The sequence below is a fragment of the Bufo gargarizans genome, chromosome 8, assembly GCF_014858855.1.
Source record: "Bufo gargarizans isolate SCDJY-AF-19 chromosome 8, ASM1485885v1, whole genome shotgun sequence".
Taxonomy (NCBI): domain Eukaryota; kingdom Metazoa; phylum Chordata; class Amphibia; order Anura; family Bufonidae; genus Bufo; species Bufo gargarizans.
Genome location: NC_058087.1, coordinates 10,943,245 through 10,957,703, shown reverse-complemented (window position 1 = coordinate 10,957,703; position 14,459 = coordinate 10,943,245). Strand labels below are relative to the sequence as shown.

Below are 14,459 nucleotides of genomic sequence, written 5' to 3'. Positions count from 1 at the left end.
TCGATCTGATATTGATTACCTATCCTGAGGATAGATCATTAATATGGGATCGTGAGAAAGTGGAAAGCTCCTTTAATGGACAGCACAGCAGCCAAGGGGAATTTATACTCTTCCACAGTCCTGGTAGTTAGAACATTGGTCCAACACTGAAAACATCTAATTAGTCCAAGATCAGAACAAATTATCAGCTTTTTTCCAGAAACGGCATCACTCTTGCTTATGGGTTGTGTGGGGTATTGCAGCTCAGACTCATTTACGTGGACGGGGATGAGCTGTTTCTGAAAAAGAACAGACCCATTTTTGTAAACCTAGACAACCCTGTAAATAAAAGCATGATAGGAGGAGCATTAACCTTTTTGTTCTTCATGACTTCCATCTATTAGCCATAATGTAGACGCATTACGTACAGTACATAATATGCTTAGTCCTGACCATGCAGTGATATAACCACAGAGGTCAGAAAGGCAGAAACAAATACAATCCAATAATCTCTAAAGGACATGCAGTGTATGAGTTAAGGTGACCAAGCCTGTTAAGATTGTGACAAGTAAGATTTCTTAAAAATGTGTTGATCTACGAGGATGGGAGCCTGATGATTGTTGAAGTGGACACCTTGGATAGATAGCTTTGCCTACTTATAATTAACCCTCAGCTCCCCCAGACCACAGGCAGCTCAGATGCTTGTGATTTAGGCTCCGCTAATAAGGCTTAAGTTGCTACGTTCCAAAAATAATCAAGGCAGGGATATATGATCGACCACTGTGGACGTGAATGTTTACAGGATTCTCATGGATTATATGACACCCAATGCAAGTCTTATAGAACTGCACTTCCAGGGGAAGGAGGTTTTATTCTTTTTTATCTTGAAGAGATGCCTTAAGGGAGAGGAGGATGTCCGAGCAAATCTCTGCAAAGGACTTTATGGAACACATTGCATTGGGCAGGGACTGAGCTCTGGTGGCATAGACACTTCACCCCTTCACAATGCTGCTGCATAATGTAAGTGCATCATACCTATTGTGGATTATGTTATTATGAATGGGAAATGGTTTGCACTGGGGATAATGGAACTGCATTGTTCCCGCATGGCAGTGTATGATGGATCAGAAGGTAGACATGCCTCATGGACCCAACAATATACATGGCAACTCTGTGGTTGGAGCAAACCACATATAGAAAGAACATAGTAAGACCTCATGTACACAACCATATGTATTATGTGGTCCGCAAAAAACGGATCCACAAAAAATACAGATGACTTCCGTGTGCATTCCGTAATTTGGGGAACGGAACAGCTGGCCCCTGAGAGAACAGTACGGACATATGGAAACGGAATGCACACGGATTAACTTCCGGAATGGAATGGACGTGGAAAGAATATACGTTCGTGTGCATGAGGCCTAACTCTTGGTAACTAGAACATAAGCTATTACTAAACTAGCAAAACTATATCAAATCTAGATTTTTTTTGCTAATGATAACGTATTTGTGTTTGTGTTTGTTTTTTGGGTTATTTTTAAAGCATAGTGTACAGTAACTCTGGATGTCTACATATAGCATTATTACCTTGTAATAATCGGATGTTTTGTAAAAAATAAAAAAATAACACAAACATAGGGCTCCTTTCCATAAAGCTATTCCAATATTTTATTTGTTTACATACAATATTTTGTTTGTCCATCACATTCCACAGCAATGTGCAGAGATTGTCCCCATTCACATTAGTCATGGTCCCCACTGAGACTCACAGTCTCATCCAGACACATGCACACATTAGGCCCAATTTCATAGGAAGCTACCATACTTAACCTATCAGTCTGTTTTTTGTGGGTGCAAATCCTTCTATTCCGTTGGTTATGAGTCAGTGAATATAAAACTGAAGAATGAGGCAGCACTCCAGAGTAAGATGAAAGGTTGGCGGATCTTTATTCATCCTCTAAACGCTTTTTGTGTGCGCTGCCTCAGTCTTCAATTTTATCTAAATGGATGGATGGACTGATAGATAGACAGATAGATAGGCCTATACATAGATTCATAGTAACATCGTTTTAGTAAGGCTGAAAAAAACATCTATTCATCCAGTTCGGCCTGTTATCCTGCAAAATTTATCCAGAGCCAAAAAAACTCATGAGATAGAAGCCAATTATTTTCCTCATTTTAGGGGTAAAAATTCCTTCCCGACTCCAATCAGGCATCAGAATAACTCCCTGGATCAACGACCCCTCTCTAGTAGCTATAGCCTGTAATATTATTACACTCCAGAAATACATCCAGGCCCCTCTTGAACTCTTTTAGTGAACTCACCATCACCACCTCCTCGGGCAGAGAGTTCCATAATCTCACTGCTCTTACCGTAAAGAATCCTCTTCTATGTTTGTGTACAAACCTTCTTTCCTCCAGACGCAGAGGATGTCCCCTCGTCACAGTCACAGTCCTGGGGATAAATAGATGATGGGAGAGATCTCTGTACTGACCCCTGATATATTTATACATAGTAATTAGATCTCCCCTCAGTCGTCTTTTTTCTAAAGTGAATAACCCTAATTTTGATAATCCTTCTGGGACCTGTAGTCCCCCCATTCCAGTTATTACTTTAGTTGCCCTCCTCTGGACCCTCCCCAGCTCTGCTATGTCTGCCTTGTTCACAGGAGCCCAGAACTGTACACAGTACTCCATGTGTGGTCTCACTAGCGATTTGTAAAGGGTGACTAAATAGATAGATAGATATAAGATAGATAGATAGATAGATAGAGTCACTGGCATAGTTATAAATAGCTAAGGCTACTTTCACCCTAGCTGTCTATTTTCTGGAATTGAGAGCCCTCATAGGGTCTCAGTACCAGGAAAAAACGCTTCTGTTTTGTCCCTATTCATTGTCAATGGGGACAAAAGGTAACTAAACAGAACGGAATGCTCCAAAATGCATTCCATTCCTATTAGTTGCGTTCCTATACTGGGGAGCAAACCGCAGCAAGCTGCGATTTTCTTTCCGTCATGGGATGTGGAGCAAAACGGACCCGTCATGACCCACAATGCAAGTCAATGGGGACATTGACTTTCAATGGTGTTTATAACAGATCCGTCTTGGCTATGTTAAGGGTCCATTCGCACGTCTGTAGAATGGGTCCGGATCCGTTCTGCAACGTTGCGGAACAAATCCGGACCCATTTATTCTCTATGGGGCCGGAAGAGATGCGGACAGCACACAGTGTGCTGTCCGCATACATATTTCCGGAGCGCGGCCCCGATCTTCCGGTCTGCGGCTATCGAAAAAAATAGTACATGTTACAGGCAGTTCTATGGGGGTGCCGGCTGGGTGTATTGCTGATCCGCAATACACTACGGACATGTGAATGGACACTAAAGATCATACAACAGGATCCGTTCATAACAGATGCAGATGGTTGCACTATCAGTAATGGAAGCGTTTTTGATTAACTCTGCCGGATTCAGCAAAAACGTTACTGTGAAAGTACCTAACACTACTGTGCGGATACTGTGGCAGATACTATAATGACAGCACGGTGATTATGGCTGGTATGATGGTACGGTAGCTCACACTGATAGGCGGGTACTGTGACTGACACTGTTATGAGGGTACTGAAGGTGACACTGGTCACTGCGTCATCTGAAAAACCAGTCACAGAGCACAGAGTATAATCCAGAAACTCTATGGGGGTCAGTTATCAAACTGGTGTAAAGCAGAACTGGCTTAGTTGCCCATAGCAACCAATCAGATTCCACCTTTCATTTTCCAAAGGAGCTGTGAAAGATGAAAGGTGGAATCTGATTGGTTGCTATGGGCAACTAAGCCAGTTCTGCTTTACACCAGTTTGATAACTGACCCCCTAAATGTATACAATATGAACATATTACCTTTCCATTCAGAATCTAGGACACTGGTGGGAGCGTGCCACAGGGGTCAGGACAGCCATCTACATACATTAGGGGTTTTAAAGGTCTTGATAGAGCCAGTATAAGTCGAGTTCTTGTCTTAATATTTTACGATTCACCATCACATAAGGCTCGGTGCATCATTCAGGTTTGTCCCTATGGAAGTGCACACCAGTCTTTTAAATGAAATTCCGGCAATGTAAGACATCAGGAGGGGGCACGGCAGAGGTTTGGCTGTAATGAGCTGCGTTTAGTCCTCGTTGCTCGCCTTGATTCCTGTTTTTATGTAGATGTGGCCTTTTGATGACAATGCTTAAATAACGTTTGCTTCTTGTTCTTGTATCTGCAGGGCGAGGAGGAGGAAGATTTGCTCGACAGATTTAAAGAGGTACAGCAACTGCTGCAAGTTAAGCATATTCCAAAAACCAATTACCGCTCTTGACGAGTCTAGCCAGCCATTCGATTTCTTTAATCATTTTTTAAAATGCTTGAGCAAAGTAGCTAACTCTTCCACTATTTTCTTGTAGCTCTGGGCTGTGCATCCAGCATTACTGGGAACTCTGACCTCCGTTGTCTTCTTGTTCATTTGCTGGACCATTAGAGACAACCTAAAAATCGGAGACACTCGCGGAAAATCCGTGTTTATCACCGGCTGCGATTCAGGCTTCGGAAACCTACTGGCTCAAAGACTTCACAGGAAAGGATTTGACATCATTGCTGCTTGTCTGACCGAGGAAGGGAGCGACAACCTGAGGGCCTGTACATCTCCTGCGCTGAAAACTGTCCTATTGAATGTCACAAACCACAACAGTATTGATAATGCTGTGACTTTTGTGGCCGAGGCGACAGGTAGTAAAGGTAACTCATATCACCGTATCTAATTCCTATAGTTGCCAACGGTCTCAAATTTGCAAGGACATTCCCTAATTTTCAGAGACAGTCCTGATCAATTTGGGCAGTCTCAATTCAAAGTGAGTTGGGCTTATGTAAGTCCTGATTGGGTTTGATGTCCCAAAATGTCGCACATTTACCAACTCCAATGTTGGTAAGTATGTAATTTGTGCTTTTTATAAGTGGTCTCCGACCTGTGCCTCTCCCGGAGGTGTGAGATCACAACTCCCAGCATGGCCCGACAGCTTGCGGCTTTTGTAGTTTCAAAGTGACTGGAGAACTAAAGTTTGCAGCCCGCCGCTGTATTTATTGATCCTTCTCCTGGACACTTTCCAGGTAGTGATGTCCTTGCCTAAAGTCACTCTCCAGGGAAGCAGCAGATATAATAATCCTCCAGCTGTGCTGCCTCTATATCTTTTTAATGAACAATTTGCATTCAGTGTTTTAATGATAATTTTGTTGCTGCCATAACCTAGACTTGCCCCCAAATGTAATTGCTATTTATTTCCTGAAAGTTACTTTCAGCGATGTTCTCACTTCTGTCATTACTATAACTGTAGACGATTGGCGGTTCTCTGTAATATCACCCATTATTTAGGATTTGCTTTAGTCACTCTTAAATTCTTCATCATGCAGGTAAGGCTACTTTCACACTAGCGTTTTTACTGGATCCGGCAGGGTTCAGCAAAAAGGCTTCCTTTACTGATAATACAACCATCTGCATCCGTTATGAACGGATCCGGTTGTATTATCTTTAACATAGCCGTCATGAACACCATTGAAAGTCAATGGGGGACGGATCCGGTTTCTATCGTCTCAGATTGTGTCAGAGAAAACGGATCCGTTGCATTGGGGGTCCTGCCTAATCCATCTTGCTCTGCATCCCAGGACGGAAAGCAACCCGCAGCATGTTGCGGTTTGCTCTCCGGTATGGGAACGGAATTAAACGGAACGGAATGCATTTTGGAGCATTCTGTTCAGTTTTGTCCTCATTGACAATTAATGGGGACAAAACTGAAGCGTTTTATTTTCCAGTATTGAGCCCCTATGACGGATCTCAATATCGGAAAACTTAAACGCTAGTGTGATAGTAGCCTTAGCCTACAGGCTGAGAGACAATGTTGATCACTGATTCCAATTTGTTTTTCATGAGGTGCATTTTTTTGCATAGAATTTGCAGTAGAACACCGAGACTGACTCAAGGATTTCTGCCACGGTTTGCACTGCCACAAAATCCATCCATGGATTAGCCCATTTAGTGGAGCTAATCTACATGTGGCTACCCACCATGAGTTGTGGTCAATGATTCTTAATCAGAATGGTCCCGGGTTATAAGTGGTGACCCCAAGTTTCAGTGCTGGGCCCTCTATTATGTAATTTATTTATAAATTATATTGAGGACAGGATTAATAGCACCATATCTATTTTTGCAGATGAGACTAAGCTGAGTAGAACTGTACGGTCTATGGAAGATGTCCATAAACTACAAGCTGACTTGAACACTCTGAGTGATTGGGCATCAACTTGGCAAATGAAGTTCAATGTGGACAAATGTAAAGTTATGCATCTTGGTAGTAGTAATCTCTGTGCTTCATATATCCTAGCACTGGGAGAGTCACTTATAGAGAAGGATTTGGGTGTCCTTGTGGATGGTACATTAAATAACAGCACACAATGTCAATCAGCTGCTTCTAAGGCCACCAGGATATTGTCATGCATTAAACGAGGCATGGACTCGCGGGGCAGGGATGTAATATTACCACTTTACAAAGCTTTGGTGCAGCCTCATCTGGAATATGCAGTTCAGTTCTGGGCACCAGTCCATAGAAAGGACGCTCTGCAGCTGGAAAAAGTACAGAGGAGAGCAACTAAACTTATAAGGGTCATGGATGGTCTTAGTTATAAGGAAAGATTAAAATAATTGAATTTATTTAGTCTTGAGAAGAGACGTCTAAGGGGGGACATGATTAACCAATACAAATATATAAATGAGCCATACAAAAAATACGGTGAAAAACTGTTCCATGTAAAATGCCCTCAAAAGACAAGGGGGCACTGCCTCCGACTGGAGAAGAAAAAGTCAGTCTCCGGAAGCATCAAAGCTTCTTTACTGTAAGAACTGTGAATCTGTGGAATAGACTTCCTCAGGACGTGGTCACAGCAGGAACAGTGGACAGTTTCAAAAAGGGTTTAGATGAATTCTTAAAAGTAAACAACATTAATGCTTATGAAAACGCCCTTGGTTGAACTTGATGGGCGTATGTCTTTTTTCAACCGTATTAACTATGTAACTATGTAACTAAATGACTCAACGCACATGTGGGCAGCAGCTTATGCAAGTGCTGGAGTAGGTGACTGGTTCTCCCTAAGCTTTGGTGAGAAGAGGTTATTGGTTCGTGACCTTTGCAAGCCCTTCTGGATTGGGTGAAGAAGAGAGACTACTTGTACCTTCGTTAAGCCACTGATTCTCAATGCTAATCCAATTAAAACATTATTGTTCTATTAATACATATGGATGAATTGCAGCTCTTCAGTACCAGCATGTGCACTTTTTCTATGGGCAGTTCATAGTTCTGGCCAAATGCACAGAAATCATTATTGTCTACCAGGACAAAAGCAACCATACTGTAGGGTTGAACTAAGATGCAAAGCCAACACAATAATGAGACATACAGTACTTGTGGGTAAAGTGGAGTTGGCTACATCTTTAATAAAATATGGAGAACCTTGTCTGGTATAAATACATTTCAAAATTCTCAAAACTATCACCGTGGTGAACATGACTTGCTACTAGCGATGGTTTGGGTGAATGGACCAATCCTGGTACTTAAAAGGGTTTTCTAGGACTTAGATATGATGACTTATCCTCAGAATAGAGCATCAATATCAGATTAGTCAGGGTCCAACACCCCCATAGATCTGCTGTTCGCAGCAGCCGCCAGCTCCGGAAATGATAGAGTGGATGGAGCCAGAAGCAGAAGTTTCTGGTTCCATTTATTGTACAGTTTCTGCCATGTACAGCTTATTTGTGGGGGTGTTGGGTGTTGTGCTGATGTTGGTGACCTATCCTATCTAAAGGTGCATCTAGAGCAGCAGCAGATTGTCAGGAAGGAAGTGTCCCTTCCCGATATTCAGCTGCTTGTTCAGGGAGGTGATTGCTACACTTACATGCAGCAATCACCTCCACAGTATGAGGACGAGCAGTCGCTATTGCGATCCCTCATCCTCATAGAGCTGCACTGTTTCTGGGCAGCAGATCTCTGTTTAGACAGCACAATCTGCTGCCAGGAAATGATAATTTAGGTGCCCTGCACTAACGACTGTTTTACCAGATGAACGGACGTTTTGCTCAGTTCATCAGATGATCGGTTGCACCTTTAGACGGACAGGTTGTTGGGAATGAGTATTCGCAGGAACATTCATTCCCAATAATCTTCCCAATTAAAGGATAACTGTCGTTTTTTTGGTTTTTTTTTGAGTATTGGATTGTGGTGATTAATATCACCTTGGTGGCCCTATTTAAACTTGTCACTGTGTACTTAATTACCCCTTAATTCCACAGTTTTGTTCCCTCTACTGCCTACTTTTACCTGTGCTTAAAATCAGGTTGCTATGCATGGTCCTGTCTATCTGTTGAAGGATGGAGTACGCAGAAGCACGCTGCGTGCAAGGTCACATTCCTGACAGCCAGGGACTGTAAGTAAATGATTAGAGCCAGGTCATCCCCAGCAGCTGATAACAGTGCCTGGGCTGTGTGCACTTCTCCCTGTCCCTGCGCTTGGCAGACGCTCCCTCACTCAGCAGAGCTGGAGAATGCAGAGTTGAAGCAGCACAGACCAGGGAAGGGAGATCTGCCGTCTGCTCAGTGTATAAATGAAAGCAACATGTGGTAAGAGGACCCCTTTGTGCTGCAGGAGATTAACCCTTTAGGGGGAGGGCTCTGGTTACTGACACTCTTGGGGGGCTATTGTTACTGGCTAGTGAGGGCAGGCGGGATTAGCCTCAGGGTGAGGGCAGTGGCGGCCATCTTAACTGAATAGTGAAATTGCAGTTTTATGCAGACTGGTTGCTAAGGGCTGAATCTTATTAAATATGGGGTAAGTCAGTCTAATAGTAACTGATTTTGGAATATCATGTTATTAGTAACTACATATATGAAAATTGAAATTAGGGTCTAAATGTGACAGTTATCCTTTAATGCCTAATCGAAATCAACCAGAAAACCTCTTTGCCTGACCAGGAAACTACTGGCATTGACATCTGAGAACCTAACATAGGATCGTAAGAATGCAAAGTACACAAGCCATATGAATAGACAATAGTAATAAAGTATAATACAAAGTAAATAATATAACATAGCAAGAGTACATGGGGGGTTGTTTTCCTTGGTTAGGGAGAACTTCCCACTCTGGACAATTTTGTTAGGGTGAAGGGACCACCCCAGCATTTCATCTGCCAATGAGAGGACAGCCTCACAAGAGAGCTACTGTGACTAAAAATATTAAGGGGATATTTGCCGGTCAATCAGTTGCTCCCCGATTTAACGGGTTTTTCCCATCTTAGACATCTATGGGACATCCACTAGATATGTGATAAATGCCTAATAGATACAGGTCCAACCTTTGGGACCCTCGTCTAGCTCAAAAACAGAGGTCACCCACTGCGGTGAATGAAGAGGTTGCCATGCATGCATGTCTCTCTCTATAAATTTCTTTCTCTCCATAATGCCTATTTGTTTATAAAAAATATTTTACATAATATTAATCTTATCTGCCCAAAAGTGCAGAGTGCAGCATGGCATTTTAGAAAATATGCTTTTGGTATACAATGATTTTTTATTTTTTATTTAGTGACTCTGATTTCATTTATGTGAGGAGTGTGACAACTGTTCTAAAATTTCTGACACCAAAAGGGCTCAACTCTAATTTTATTGTTTAGGTTTGTATGGCTTGGTGAACAATGCAGGAAGGGCCACTCCAATAGGGCCTACAGACTGGTTGGACATGGAAGACTTTCACAGAGTTCTTGATGTAAACCTAATTGGACTAATCGAGGTCACCATAAAGTTCCTGCCACTTTTGAAGAAGGGCCGTGGAAGAATTGTCAATGTGGCCAGTGTGATGGGGAGATTGGCTTTTGGAGGTGGAGGCTACTGTCTATCAAAATGTGGTGTAGAATCTTTCTCAGATAGTTTGAGGTGAGTTCATATTATAACTATAAATAATATTTTCTTTAACTAAATAAGGTGATCACACACATTAGATTAAATGTCAGGTGAACCCGTAGATTTCAGTGAGACTGGCCAACCATCTAATTTGTATTGGGGTGTCCTGACTCTCCCCTGATATCAGGTTAAAAAGGATCAGTCATGTTGGAATTCAACAAGCCAAATCCTTTGGTTGCACAAGAGATAAGCTACTGCCAGGAGAGTCTGACAACGGCTTCTTCCCCTCTCCCTTTTTGCCCAACTTGGTGTACTGTGGGGCTTGGGGAATTGCTGTTGGCCAACAGCTAGCTAAGATATATGGCCAGCCTCTTGACTCTGTCTTCAGAGTTGTTATGGTTAGGGTGACCATATACTTTAGATAACTGTCGACTGAATGCCCATTCAGTCAACGGCTGTTGAACCAAAGCACCCCTATACACATACATGTTTCCAATCATGCATGTATTCTCAATAGAGAGAGTGATATCGTCCACTGCCAGACACTTGTTATTTCCTGTGAGAACAAACAATAGGGAGTGTTGACTAGTGTTGAGCGAGCATGCTTGGCCGAACACCAGCACTTTGGTGCTCGATCAACACTAGTGTGGACATCTAACTTGCCCAATCCATCTTTCCCCTGGCATCTACCTTTGGGTGAAAGTTGAGACACCACAATACTGCAGTGTAGGTTGTTCTCTCACATGAATGGAGTGCTGGCCATTATTCTACTTGGTTGTATCCAGTTTAAAAAATAAAGTGTTTTGTTGAATTTGGTAAAATTATGTGAGTAAACCTTGTTATTGGTAATGTGATGGCAATGACAGAGATTTGGTATCCATGCACTTACTAAGAGAACATCTGTGTTAATGTGTACCTCTTCATGTAATTATCATTTTAAAATGTGCTATCGAAAGAAAAACGGGAAGACAGAATAGAATAGAACTCAGCTTCTCATTAATCATATCAAGGTCTAATCGTCACTTAACCTCAGAGAAATTCAGAGGATCCCCTGGTGAGCCCAAGCTCTGACTTGATAATGAGTCATTTATAAAATAGGGCCCCTTGTCTATCAGTGGGCGGGCCTCCAGAATCATTTCCTGTGGTGGCCCAAAGAAATTCAGTCCGACAGTGGACAAAGGTAACATACATAGTAACATAATACATAAGGCCAAAAAAAGACATTTGTCCATCCAGTTCGGCCTGTCATCCTGCAAGTTGATCCAGAGGAAGGAAAAAAACCTGTGAGGTAGAAGCCAATTTTCCTCACTTTAGGGGAATAAAAATTCCTTCCCGACTCCAATCAGGCAATCAGAATAACCCAATTAAAACAAAATTCTGGTTTTTAAATGATTTCATTAATGGGTGGAAAACGCTGTTCAATTCCACCTGCCGTTATGTAAAAAAGTAACTACCCCTTAGCTCTTAGATTAACCAGTTTAGATCACTTCTACCATAGACTTCAATGGTTTATATGTATGGTGGATGTCAGGTCTTTAAGTGTGGAGCTTGCTCAAGAGCTGAGCAGGTTACTTAACCGGTGTATGCCTGTTGTTTTACAGCTGGCAGTGTCCATGATCAGACACAAACTCCAATCAGGGACTTTTAACCCCCTTGGTCAGTTGCGAGCATGGTATCTGTCCGGTCATTTTCCAGGATGCTGTCAGTGACGAACGCTCCTCGCCCCTTCCATCATCAGATTGTGGGAGCTGTTTGGTTGCTTCCACAGCTGGGAGCTTTCTGAAGGCCCATCACAGTTACAATGGATGGTTAAACAATGTGGCTATATTCACACTCATATGTGCCAGGGATTCCATTAGGATCCTCTTTTGGCAGTTCCATCACATTTTATGGCAATAATAAAGGTTCGCCCACTGTCAAAATGACAGAAACCACAACAAACCCCATTAATTCAATAGGTTCCATCAGACACCATTGGAAATCATCATATGGTGTTCCAGTGTTGGCTTCTGTTATAAATGGAGGCCGCAATGTTGATGTGAATATACTATACTGTACTGAATCCATCACACATCAACCACTGGAGGATTGAATATTTTTATATTCTGTAATCAAGTTTTTTGCATAAACCAGACTTATTTGTATCTACACATGCAGCAATCCTCATGTTGACTGTTAACTGGTTAAGCAAACAATGGCAAATACATCTTTTTATTGTTGTCACAACATATCACTGTGATGTATTATCACAGTCAAGTTTAGTTCTGCTACATCTGCAAACATGAATGTTATGGCTCATCTGTGACCCACACACATTCACATCCATGTATTTGGGGGGGGGGGGGGGGAGCATGAACATGAGTGTCCATCTCGCAAGATGAACCATATGGACTATTCCCTCATGGTCGTTCAATTATTGATAGCAACTCATGGATAATAAGAAATATCTGTCCCTTTAGGGAAATATGCTGCTCTTCTCTAGTCGCCTAATACATTATATCCTACATGGACTTTCATCAGTCTCTTACATCTGATACTCAATGTTTGTTGATATTTGTTATTTCCAGGAGAGACATGCAGCATTTTGGAGTGAAAGTTAGTATTATTGAACCTGGATTCTTTAAGACCGGGGTCACCAGCCTTGAACTAATTGAGAAAGATTTACATCGCTTATGGAATAGACTTGCGCCAGAAGTCAGATATGCCTATGGCGATAAGTACTTTGATAAATGTAAGTAACAACTGTATCCTGTATGTAGCAGTAAAGTGCCCCGCTATAATAAACAGATCAGTTAAAAAAACAATTTTTAAATCTTGTCATATTAAATTTTAAATTAGAGAATTTATATGGTAAAATTCATGTGACTTAAGTGCGTTCTCTAAGAACGGGAGCCTCTTTTTATATTGCCTGGACAGGTTCAAGAATTTAAAAAGGACTCATCTGTCACGGTGCTCCATTTCCAGCTCAGTGCTCCCTTTTCCTTCCCATCGGGACCCCACTGGACCGGAAATGGGAAGTGCCATCTACATGCACGTCACCACTTCCAGCAAATCTATGGGAATCCCATGCCATGTCCTGCACACATCACTGCTGAGGCCATTGATTGCCCAGCAGAGGTGATTTGCATGTAGATGGCATGCCATACGTCAAGCCCAGTGGAAGCCGAGGAGAATGGAGCTCGGTGGTACAAACTGATCGCCAGACACAGGCGAGTCTTATTTTTTTAAATCTGCCTTTCAATATCAAAAGGGGTACCCAGTCTAAGAAAACACCTTTATAGGAGCATACACAAAATATAACCTCTGCGATAATACAGTGGTATCCCTTTCATATGGCATTCAATAATCCAGAAAATGTGATATTCCAGCAAAAGATCACAATATAAGGTGGACTTTTACAAGACAAGAAACAGAACCCTGGGCAAAGAGAACCAATTACAGGATTCTTGGGATAAAAAGCTATTGTAGTATATTTAGCATCATTTTATTTTGAACAGTTTTTTTTTAACATTCTTTACTAGAGGTGAGTGAATTAATTCCACTCAAATCAATTTTTTTGCAAATTTCCCTAAAGATTCCAATTTCTCCAAAATTGGTGATTTGTTCCACACAAAATGCTCAGAGTGACGGCCAACATTTTACAGATCAGAATATATCTTCTACCTAAAAGGGATAATTTTCAGACCTAAATAAAATCTAACAGTGCAGTGTGTTATTACACAGGCTGTTGGTTACCACCGGCTCCCATCCGTTTACCCATAGTCATATATGTCACTTAGACATCACTAATGCTGTCTTGGCATTAAAGATCATGAAATGGGTTGGATACAGTCCTAGGAGAACTCCTAGGGGAGTGTCATACATTGCTTTGCAGGGTAATATTCACTTTCGATGCAGGTAAAAAAAAATTGGTACTGAATCGAATCTAATGGGCAATTCGACTGAAATTGACCCAAAATGAATCTTGGGAAATTTGCTCATCTATAGTCTTTACCCATCTACATAGCCTTTCAAGAATCCGGAACATTTGATAGTCCAATTGCTTCTAGATTAAAGGAACATTACTAAATGTATCAGAGATAACCCCATCCTTCCACACCATACCATTTCTTGTAGATTTAAAAGTGCAGCGATTTTCAATGAAAACCTTGTGCAGCTCTGACATCTCCAAAGTTACAAACTGCATGGAACATGCACTGACAGCCAAATACCCAAGGACACGGTACGGTGCTGGGTGGGATGCAAAGTTCTTTTGGCTTCCTCTGTCTTATGCACCAGCCATTGTTGCTGACGTCATGTTAAAAATGGTATTACCTAAACCAGGCGGGTTCAAGAAAGCAGCAGCTAAAAACCAGGTGGATGTATAAGTGATCATTTTCTACAAATAAAAAATAAAAAATTGTGAAAAAAATCTTCTCTCGCAATCTGTATATAACTTACTTTCATGATAGATACAATGTCAATGGGAAGGAAGAAAGCTGTCTTTCTAGTGAGTCATGTTTCAAGACTC

The 14,459-nt window shown here is 41.7% G+C and overlaps 1 protein-coding gene across 1 annotated transcript; it reads left to right on the top strand.

Moving 5' to 3' along the window:
- Positions 1-686: 686 nt before the first annotated feature.
- On the top strand, positions 687-14,316 carry LOC122945226 (retinol dehydrogenase 7-like). The gene is made up of 6 exons (XM_044304220.1): positions 687-999; positions 4,244-4,282; positions 4,422-4,752; positions 9,724-9,982; positions 12,517-12,680; positions 14,066-14,316. The coding sequence occupies exons 1-6, from the start codon at positions 985-987 to the stop codon at positions 14,314-14,316; spliced, it is 1,059 nt and encodes a 352-aa protein (XP_044160155.1). The 5' UTR covers positions 687-984.
- Positions 14,317-14,459: the final 143 nt, after the last annotated feature.